The 11194-nt window shown below is 55.3% G+C and overlaps 1 protein-coding gene across 1 annotated transcript; it reads left to right on the top strand.

Moving 5' to 3' along the window:
• Positions 1 to 1016: 1016 nt before the first annotated feature.
• Positions 1017 to 9869, top strand: LOC117652416 (rho GTPase-activating protein conundrum-like). The gene is given in 15 exon segments (XM_034397311.1): positions 1017 to 1401; positions 4627 to 4868; positions 5591 to 5802; positions 5886 to 6089; positions 6266 to 6451; positions 6532 to 6691; positions 6772 to 6958; positions 7037 to 7114; positions 7117 to 7130; positions 7225 to 7552; positions 7555 to 7657; positions 7748 to 7958; positions 8039 to 8217; positions 8313 to 8575; positions 8669 to 9869. Coding segments are annotated over 15 exon segments (2667 nt in total). The 5' UTR covers positions 1017 to 1229; the 3' UTR covers positions 8797 to 9869.
• The last annotated feature ends 1325 nt before the right edge of the window (positions 9870 to 11194 follow it).

Raw genomic sequence — 11194 nt, 5'->3', positions numbered from 1 at the left:
CGAGTGTATGTGTGCGTGTGGGCTTGGACCAGCTCGGCCGTTTGGCGGACACCTCGCAGACAGACGGACAGACAGACAGACAGACAGACAGACAGACAGAAGTGGGCGTGATCGGGGTAATGCGGGAATGCCGGGGCAGTGCCGGATTTGCAGCGGCTTTGCACAAATACGGCAGCTTGTCCCACCCTTGCGGCGGTGCGGCGTCCGCCGCACAGTGGGCCAGAAGACCGGTGGAGGCGGCCAAAACTCTAGACGCGTTTTGAACTGTAGAGGCGCTAAACAGGACTTGAACCGATCGTGTGACCCCACCAATGGATTGCTCTCCGAACGAGGAATCCATTGGTGGGGTCACACGTTGGGTTCGAGTCCCATTTAGCGACTCTGGAGCTCAAAACGCGTCTACAGTTTTGGCCGCCTCCAGCGGTCTTCTGGCCCACTGTGCGCCGATGCTGTGTCCGCTGCGCTGACGTCACACGTTGACAAGTACACGGCCCGGCCATAACAAGGAAGTGACGGAAAAAATGGCTTACCTGGTATTCGAACCCACGGCCGTCGCGTCACGCTCGGAGCTCGCGCCATGCGCTTTCCGCGGGAAGGGGAAGTCCGTCCAGCGCGTCCAGGGTGGCCGGCCGCGCCGACTTCGGCGGAATGGCGCGAGGCTACGCGAGGAAGGAAGCAGCGACCCTGGCCGAGGCTAGTTTTCATCTCTGATCACTTCAGATACAGATCCGGCCGGAAAAAAAAAACGAAACAAAAACAAAAATTGATGCTCGACCGGGTGGTGGCAGCAGCGACAGCGGCGGCGGCTGGTCGCGAAACTGCGGAGGCGCGCCGGACAGCCGAGCGGCCGGGAACAGCGAACAGCCCCTTTGCAATGTGATCGCTAAACGAACAAGGGGACCGACCGCCGCGCCGCGCCACGCCCGCCCGTGCAGTGGTCGAGTCGCCGAGTCCGTCCGGGCCGGGCCGTGGGCCGCGCCAGCGTGTCGTGTCGGCCCGAGCCACAGCCAGCCAGTGTGCCGGCAACCCCAAGCATGAACGCACCGCGGCGTTCCACCCGAACAGCTCGTCGCCCCAGAAGGCCCAGAAGGCCCGCAAGGCCCTCGCGCTGCACCGCCCGCAGCACCGCGCCGCGCCAGTGACCCCGCGCTACCGGACCAACAACAACAACATCGGGAGCCGCGGCATGGCGGTAGTGCAGTGAGAGTGTTGTTGTTGTCGTCGCCGTCATGGGGATGCTGACCAAGAAGAGGGCCTTCATCAGCACGGCCGTGAAGCGGCTGCTGAAGCGGGCCACGCAGCGCGCGCGCAAGCCCTTCGGACTCGGCACGCACGTCGACGCCGTCGACTTCCTGGTGGGCTCGGACACCGTGGCCCGCGACCGATACACGCGGCTGCCGGGTAGGTTGGTGATGCCGTCGTGAACGCGGCGCTGGCGGTCGAGTCGTCGTCGGCGACGTGGTCCGAGACGGACGCACGGTATATGTGTCGGGCTGAGCTAAGTCCGCTGCGAACGTCAGCGTCGTGCAAGAGGGCGCCGTCGGCCCGAGCCGCCGAAATGCCAACCAGGCATGATTGCTTTCTTCTGCTTTGGCGGTTCAGCAGTGGGCCGGGTTTGGCAATCCAGAGCAGGGAGCGTTGGCCGCGGCGCGGTGCGCGACTGGGGGCAGCCGGGGGCCTGGAGCTCGAGCCGACTGGAGTCCAGGCCGTCCGGCAGGAGCTGGAGTCTGCTTATCGGGAGGCCGCCGAGGTCCCCCCAGAGTCTCATTAACGAAGGGACCCCGCTGCTCCTGGCTGGGGCCAGCCCGGGCCGGGTGGGCTAAAAGTACGCCCCTCGTTGGGCCCTGTCGAGCCATTCCACGGCATCGCTGTCTCTCTCGCACTCCTGCGGGACGCCCCGTGAGTGCGAGAGAGACGGGGATCTTTGGGCCGCGCACAGTGTGCCGCCCGCTGCACTTCCGGCGCTTTGTCAAGGCGATCGCGCCCGTCTTCCTGTTGTCAGGACGTGATCTATTTTGGCTGGTGGGACTCCATTTGGGGCTCCTCGGCGTGGGCCGCGACCAGACGCGGCCAGCACACTGGTTCCGAGAGTCCGTCTCTCTCACACTCATGGGGCGTCGCTGTAGTAGTTGCGAGAGAGTCGTCGACGAAAACTACTCTCGGAATCAGTCTGCAGTGGCGTGCTGACTGGAGGGGTCAATGCAGGGGCAGACCACCAGCCAAGCGTCCTTCTGATGCAGCTACGCCGCTGCCCGGCCCTGCCCTGCCTCCCGGCTACGCCCCTGGCTGGAAGACTTCGCGGTGACACGCGCGGCGAAAGTGGTTGCTATGGAAACTTGAACTAGGGAAATAATTACCTGCTGCGTGGTGTAGAGAGAGACAGACACACAGAGATAGGCATCGCGTCTTGAAAATCGTGTCCTTCTCACTTCCTGCGCTGCCGGTGCCGCTGCCGCTGCCGGCTCTGCGGACGGAGCGGGCCCTGAGAGCTGCACTTGTCGCGTGGCCGTCTTTGGCTTCGACACTGCTTTCTTCGCGTGCCGCCGTTTTCCGTTTTTCTATTATTCCGTCCTTCCTTTCCCTTGGCGCCCCTTTTGTGTGTGCCTTTCCCCCGCGTGTCGTGTCCGAAAAGAAAACCAAATCCCCGCCGATTTGGCACGCCACCGCGTTGTACCGCGCGCCGTGGACGCCGGGTGGACGCGTCGCGGGCCCAGCCCTCGGCCCAACCGGACCGGGCCGAAGCCGAAACGCCAAGCCCTCGGCCAAGCCCGCCGGCCGGACAGAATCGGAGAAGCGGTCTAGTTGCGGCTCCGTTTTTTATTCCCCTCGTCCCAAAAAACAAGGTGCCCGCTGCGGGGCCAATTTGGCGGTTTAAATTTCTCGCGCCGACCGCCGCGGATCGCGTTTCCAACATATTTGCCCGTTTCCGGTGTAGGCACTGGACTCCGGTCGGTGTCGGCTCGCTCCAGCAAACGGGCTCAAGGCTCGGCTTCGATCTCCGATCCGCCAGCGATCCGCGCGTCCGGTGAGGCAAGCTTCCGAATGTGGTCAATATCGGGCGAACCCGAGACTCTGCTCGCGGCGCGCACGCATCGCGAGGCACGGCGGCGGCGCAGGCGGGGCAGGCACGCACGCCGCGCGGGGGTGGGGCGGGGCAGCAGAGCGGACGTGAGTGCGAAATAATTTTTCCCCTTTTTTTCTTTTTTCGGCACGTGCTTTGTTTTAGCCGCTCCGTCGCGGCTTTCTTGTCGCGGATCTCGTCCGTATCGCGTTACGTTCCGAAAGGCAAAGCCTTGCGGTGTAGGGGAAGGGGCAAAAAGGAATCCTTGAGCCTGGGTCTTGAACCCGCGTCCCGACCCGACCCGTCCCGCGAGCAGCGCGCAAGTCGATGGTTCTCTGTTTTTCCCCGGCGTGATTTGGTCACGTGGTGCTAACGCGCTCGTGTGGCGGCAATTAGCGGCCATTTCTATTCGCCTTTCTCTCTCTCTCTGCTCCGCCCCCCTGGACCTCTCCCCTCTCCCTCCCTCCCGCCCGCGCGCACTGCTGCGCCATCGTTCGCCTTTGCATCGAACCTGCCGCCAATTAACACGCGTCGCGTCGTCTGCAGGCCGACGCCGAACGACGCCGCCTCGTGGCGCTGTCTCTCTCGCACCCGCGGGACGCTCCGCAGTGGTGCGACAGAGACGGAGCGACGCAGCGGTGACCGCCTTGATAAATGCAAGCTCAGTGCCGCCGGCCCGAAACGCTTTGCTGTGACGCCGTACGGCCACCTGAGTGAATATATGCCACGGCGGCGACGACACTGCGCTCTCATTCCGCTCTCTCTCGCACTCCCCGAGCGCGCCGTGGCGGCGCGAGAGAGACAGCGCGACGAGGGGGCACCGTTCGGAACCAGCCGGCTGGCGAAGAATAAAACCGTCCGTACGCCGCGCCCCGCTGCCCTCGCGCGTGGAGTATTGATAGACGAGCCGGGCCTGGCCCTCAGCCTGGCCGCCCCCACGCCGCACGCCCGCGAGTGCGAGAGAGACAGACAGAGCGTGGCGAGGCTTTCCGCCCACGTGAGGCCCGGTGAGCCCGCCGACAGTTAATTCATTCATTCATTCATCCCTGCGTCCATTCATCGGGTCGCCGGTGTGCTATTAGCCGTTTTGACGCGAGGTCGTCGGACTGCTTTGCGTCCGGACTATCCAGACGGCCGGCTGAATCCGAGAGTCGCTTTCGTCGCTCTGTCTCTGTCGCACTCATGGGGCGTCGCGTGTAGGTGCGAGAGAGACAGACGGCTCTGGGAATCAGTCTGGCCGCCGGTCCAGCCTCCGCGGTGCGCCCTGTCCGGCCGCCACAGAGACGCGACGCGACACGAGACGCCAAGAGACACAGCACACCGTTTCGGCGGCTTTTCGGTTTCAGCACTAAAACTGCCGACGGCTCATTTCCGGTCCTCCGGATACGGTCGACGACCGCCTCGCAAGTTTTGCTGCTTTTCCTGTTTTCTTTCCCGCAGCCGAGCGACGCCACCGTAAAAAGCAAGAGCGGCCCTTGGAAAAACGAAAGTGGAGGCGGGATTCGAACCCGCGACTGAGTACGGTGTCAGCAAGCCTTGCTGACGGTCTCCTCGTTGTGTTCCAGATGGCGAGCAGGAGGCGGACTGGCTGGAGGCGGCGGGGCAGAAGTCGCTGGTGGCGGCCTTCCGCGCGGGCCGCGAGCTCCCCGACAGTGTCCTGGAGGCCTCGCTGCGCCAGCTGCCGCGCCACCAGGCCGAGGCCGTGCGCCGCCGCGTCGACACCCTGAACCGCACGGTGCGGCAGCGCGGACGCCGCCGCCAGCGCAAGCCGGACATCAGGGACGTGTTCCGGGACCGCGACCTCGAGGTGGGTGCACTGTGGGGCCGGAGGAGCGATCAGTAACCGGGACAGACCCCTGCAACGAAGATTATATCGAGTGGCTTCGGTGATACTCGCCTTGCCGCCTGCGGGTAGGCCACCCGCTCGGCACCCCTGCGTCGATTGCCTACCCCGGACTTCGCAGGCGCTTCTTTGTGGTGTGGTGGTTTATTTCCGACCACCGAGTGAGCCCTACCGGGTATCGGCCTATCGCGCCCCCTGTCCTGTCATCGCGGTGCTGTCATTGTCCGCGAGCAGGCTGCCGAGGAACGCGGCGACGCCGTGTTGACGCAGAGCCTCCTTTTAGATGGCTGCCTTATCAGTTATTGCCCCCCTCCCCCTCCCCTGCCTCCGGTCCGCAGGACTCGGCAGGACTCGCAGGACGCTAGAATGGGGCAGCGCGTATGACACGCCGTAATCCTTGTCCTACCTGACGCACCGCCTCACTGATGCGTCAGCGTTCGCCTCGTTGCGTTTCCCTGCTTGCCGCGTCCGCGCCGTCAAAACACTGGCCGCCCCGCCCCGCCGCGCCATGGGTCTCGTCAGGCTGTGGCGCAAGCGAAGGCGCCGCGAGCAGAGGCTCGTGTACTGCGTGACGGAGCACCCCGCCAGCCCCGTCCCGGTGAGGGGCTGCTCCTCCGGGCTCTCCCGACGACGACCAGGCTGTCCAGGCTCGGCTTGACTGACTCCTCGTTGCTCCCTGCCCGCAGAACTCCAGCACCGGCACCCGGTCGCGCAGCGCCACGCCCGACTCGCTGGACTCCGAGCTGCCCTGCGAGGATGCCGCCCTGGCCTGGTCGTCGCCACACAGCTCGCCGCAGGACCGGTCGCCGCCCACGCCCCACTCGGTGCACTCCGTGCCGCTGCCCCACTGGGCCACGGGCCCCACCGCCATGGGCCTGGACCGCCTGGACCGCGGATCGTAAGTAGCCCGGGTTCAAATACCAGCCCTCCCTTTGAAAAAGAAAGAAAAGATGGTAAAGATGAAATTGCGACTGCCTACAGCCCACCGACTCCGCCGCCCAGCTTCGTCCAGATCTTCCAGCCGGTCAGCATGCGCGCCGCGCTCAGCTCCCACAAGGCCGTCCGCCGCTTGCCCAGCGCCCCGGCCGGGCCCGGCCAGACCGTGCTGCCCGTGCACGAGCTCTTCCGAGGCGCCTACAGGGGCTCGCTGTACGGCGGCGACATCGTGGCGTCGGACTGTGGTCAGTAGCAGTGGGAGTTACACCGCCATCAGCGTCTGTCATGGAAGCTCTGTCTTTGTCTTCACTCCTTTGGGAAATTATCTACTCTTCGACGGGGCTGAATGCTGCACACGTGTCCATTGTATGATTTAATCTGATCGAGAAGTGAAATGCTTTACATAGTTTTTATTTTGTTCACAGCGAGGGAGTGGAAATGATCAACTATCAGCGCATTGGTTCGATGCACCTGTCGAAATACAGGACTCGCTCTCGTTTACCAGAAACTCTTCGAGATAGATCGACAGATCACACCCTGAGTTCTTCGGCACCCTCCAGTAACCATGATCTCACTGCTGATGTTGAAAATAACCATAACACCAGCCTGAGGTCAGTGTGTGATGCCACTTGTGGAAAATGTTATTTTAAAATAAGTATGTTGTACTCATGGCGTTTTCTCAATTATTTAGGCGCAATCTTCTGATTCCTCATGCCTCAATAACAAGAAGTCAAAGTAGTGTTTATGAAAGAGAAAGAGAGGCGCAGCAGGATCCAAGGAGGAACCGCTCTGGCTCACAAGGGCACCTTAGTTTTGAAGAAGTCTGCAGGCAACGAACCTTAGACTCTACAGTAAGTCAATCATCTGAATTTAAGCAACAAAGAGTGTCTTCGAAATTTCTGGTTCTAAGCATGTTGTCTTATCTTTTCAGGTTTTAGCAGGCCCTGCATCTCTCTGTTCTGAAAAACCTGAAAGTGGAAGAACTTGGATGGAATTTCTTAGTGAAGCTGACCACCAGAAGCTTTACCCTCTATTACTGCTAGAAGTTACTGCTCTCTTTGATAGCTGTGGGCTGTCATTTAGGAAAAGAAAGCCGAGCAAGCGAAAGCGAAAAGAAGGTAAAAACCAAGAGAACCTTTTTTGTTTTTGATTGATATTGTTAAGATAAATGTTAAAACCAGCCATCATTTTTTTAGAGGGCAACATTTTTGGAGTCTCTCTCCCCACATTACTTGAGCGAGACAGACAGCAGTGCTCGGAGCATTCAAAAGTGCCCTTTTTGTCCAAAAGGTATGGTATTTGGCACTGGTGTTAGAGTTAATTTTTACATGGTTTCCTTATTTGCTGATGCGCTGACAAGACTTTTTGTACTCTGTTCCAATAGCTTGTCAGCCAACTGGAAAAGAGAGGACTGCAAGAAGAAGGAGTTCTAAGAGTTGCTGCTCATCGCCTGAAAGTGGAAACCTTAACTGGAAATTTGGAAGAGAATTTCTACTCCAGGCCTGACCAAGTAGAGAAGGTCCTGGAATCAGCCAGCGTCCACGAATTGGCTGCTCTTCTCAAGAAGTGGCTTCGTGATCTACCTCAGCCTCTGCTAACTCCTGAATTGGTGGCATTGTTTTATCGCACTCATGAACTTCCCGCCCATTTGAGGGCCAGAGCTCTCAACTTACTTGTGCTGCTCCTTCCTGCAGAAAATCGAGCAACTCTAAAAGTTTGGTCGATTTTCTCAACAGAGTGGTTGAAAACCAGGAATACAACAAGATGTCTCTTCATAATGTTGCTATGATTGCTGCTCCGTCCCTATTTCCTCCTAGGTAATTTTTAGTACCTATATGGACTTGCTTCTAACTTCATTCCACTCTTGGAAACATTTTGTCTAAATATTTGGTTTTGTATTTTAACAGGTATGTTGAGTCCGCAGCTGCTGCTGGCAGCGGCAGTGACAAAGCATCACTTAGCTCTCAAGTGAGTCTAGCGGCAATGTGTTGCCAAGTCAGTGAGGGCCTCCTCCAGGCGGGGGAGGGTCTGTGGGTCGTGCCGTCAGCCCTTGTTGGTCAAGTACGCAGGTCAAATGAACAAGATCGCCAACGTAGACAAGCCAAAGAAAACAAACCTGTAAGTTCAAATTGAAAGGCTCTGTATTCCTTTGTGGAGTTTTTTCCGTTATGATGAACTTGTGTATTTTTCTGGGATAGATGAAAAGACTTCTGGGTCGGAGGAATGCGTCAAATACACTGGCGAAGGATCAAAATCAGACACCGTCTGCTGGGCTGGATCCTAGTGGCGCTCTTCGAGTCAGTGCACCCCAGTTTGGTTTATGTGATTTTCCAGTCATGATTAATGACAGAACTACTGCTGGCAGTGTAGTGCTAAGGTGAGTTCCTTTACAAAAAGAAAAGTACAACTTTGAACTTTGACACAATTAAGCACAATTGTAATCACTTGTAATTTTTGTCATTTCTCCTTTAGTCTTGTTGAAGAAATTTCAAAAGACCCTGACGCTGCTTTAGCTAGACCTTCAGCTGGTGGTCGAAATGACAGGAATCAGCGTCGGCCACATAGTGTGTACGGACAGATTAACTCCAACGCAACCAATCCTGTGCTTGGTCACAGCAGAGGAAATGGGGTCCTGCAGCTTGCCCACAATGCCAACCTTAGCTGTCTTCTGGCAACAGCTGATGCAGAGCTTGCCCTGAAAACCCACTTTCTGTACGAGGTTGGAGGAAATATAGGTTTGTATTAGTTCTACAAGGCTACTATGTAATGTGAAATCAGCAAAGGGATTACAAGAAAATTGATTCATAACAAAAATATTATTGTTTCAGGTGAACGCCAATTGGAACAGACAGCAGTCATAACAACTGTGCTCCATGAGAATCCCAACGCATCCTGGGTGCTAAGATGCCACCACAGAAATGGTAACAATCCCCTGACAGGATTGTCCAACAACTGAAGCAGTGAAGGCAACTTTAAAGAGCATTTTGCTTCTTAGAAGATATTGTTCTTTTTAGGGTTGGAACATATGTGACATACCAAAGCCTCCGTCATTCACCTTACACCAAGTGCTGAAAGGTTTTGTCCCTTTATATTAATTATTTTAAAATTTTACTCTAAGAGAAACGATGTATGTACATATGTATGTAAATATTTGTAAATGTGACAGACGTAATAAGATGGATAGATGTGTCAAGTGGTTTATGCATTTAAAATTTCATTACAATTGTAGATTTGTATTTTATCTTTAGTTTGTATGGAGATTTCAAGTCATTGTAATTAACTAGGTAGGTTGAAGAGACATACTGAATGTCTTCAATATTGTGTGTTAAAATTTCGAACTTGTGATTGGCTTTGTATATTTACAAAGGATACGTTTTATAATAGGGTCTATTTTGTCGATCAAAGCTTTCTGAAGCTGTGCTGGGATGAAACTTTACAGTCGTAATAATATCTGATTGCTAACTGAAATATTCTGGTATCACAAAGGCGAGATAGATGCCTATAGTGCTACTTCACTTAGTCATTATTTGTTGTAGTGGTGTTCACCTTTGTTTGAATTGCATATGGCCATATTTGTTTGCACTCTGGAATGTATGTTGGCAATTACATTGTTTCCTTTTTTTCTTTTACTTTTGTATGTTTGATCTTCAGGCTACAAATAATTTAACTTCAATTGGTAGCTGCCAAAACAATGTAGTGTAAGAATGCAAGTTTCTAGTCGTGAGGTATTGTGCTTAAACATCCATTAGGATTACCACATAATGTATTAAATACTTTTATTAATTTTGATTTTGGCTGCATAGCTTGGTCTTTACATAGAAATGCTCAACTGTACCACTGGTTTATTTGTTCAATGAATGCAGATAAACAAACCAAAGAATTGCAACAGAAATGACTTAACTTCCATTTGCAACTTTGTTAAACTAGCATTTTAATTTATACTTGTATTATGAATGCAAGTGTCGAATTCTCCACTCTGTTGTTCACTTGCTTTTACACCCTTGATCCAATAAAACGAAATCAAAACTTCTTTGACAATTTTTTTCCCCATTCCCAATTTATCAATCTACATTGACTAAAGGCCCAAGAATAACAAATCATCATATTGCTCTAAGAGAGCATACTCTAGAAACTGAAGAGAGGAAATACCCTAATCGAATACAGTAGTTCAGTCTTATGTTAAAAATAAGATGACATAAAACAGATGTCACTTACTTGGGTGCTATAGTAGGAACTGCACTTGAACTCAAACGCCCTCTCTTTGCGAAAAAATCCTTCTCTCAAGGAAAGCTTTCCGCTCGGGAATACGGTTGCACTTGTTCACAAAGTCTTCCCACTGGATCCGAACATTTTCTGAGACTGAAACCAAAAATAGGAGTAAAAATGGTTGTTAGAGAAAAACACAAGACAAGAGGCGCATAAATTACACTTTGTAAACAGAACCTAGCCGTCCAAAACATGTGAGCTTAAAGGTTATGAACCCCACACGGAAACTACCGCCGTGCCTCCAAACAAACTTACGTGTGATGTTTTACTGCATGAGCAACTCCTTATGTGCTCTTTAAATCACGGTCCACACACGCTCCTTAGCACGAAACTGACTATGTTGATTTCTTGAAATTCCGAACGAAAACAAACAAATGACCGGCCCCCGGACGCGCCTTGTTTACACGACAACCACTACACCGCAGGTGCCGCCGCGCGGGGTATCGCCGTCGTGCTCTGCCCGGCGATACCCCTGCCCCGAAGTGTCTCTCTGGACCGGGAGTATGTTTCGAACTCCAATCAGGCGTGAGTGGCGCGAACATTTTCATGATAAATTCCTCTGACTCGGCACTCCGTCAGGTGTCAACGCCGTTCTACTTGAGCATGGAGACGAATAGAGTTATGAGTCAACTCTGGTGATGCGACTACCCGTCTCATCAACGACGCCTTTCTCCGAAATATACTACGTTCGTGGAACCTCGGACTGTCCGATACACTTCTCGATGAACCGACGCTCCCTCAGGGTGCCAAGACGAAGGTTCGAACGCTGTAGACCCTTCAGCCCGAGTCCTCCAGCTGGAGTCATTTGGCCCCGCAGCGCTGGAGAGCGCCCGGACGGCAGGCAATCCAACGCGCACCTGCGCACCGCGTTGCCTACTGCCCGGGCGCTAGTCACCCTGGGACAGTGGAGGCTGGGCTGGCTGGACACATCAGTGTGTCAGTGTGTCGCGGGGGTAGGCTCCCTCCAGGCCGTAGGCTGAGCCCTCTGCTTGCGCGGCCCCCCACCAGAGGGCGCGGACGGCCGCGCGGCGCCCCGACGCCCTCCCTCCGTCGCGACGCCCAGCTTCGCCAGCTCGGCCTGCCGCGCC

The sequence above is a fragment of the Thrips palmi genome, unplaced genomic scaffold (genome assembly GCF_012932325.1).
Source record: "Thrips palmi isolate BJ-2018 unplaced genomic scaffold, TpBJ-2018v1 HiC_scaffold_7, whole genome shotgun sequence".
NCBI lineage: Eukaryota > Metazoa > Arthropoda > Insecta > Thysanoptera > Thripidae > Thrips > Thrips palmi.
Note: the sequence above shows the minus strand (reverse complement) of the source record. Positions and strands in the feature narration are given on the sequence as shown.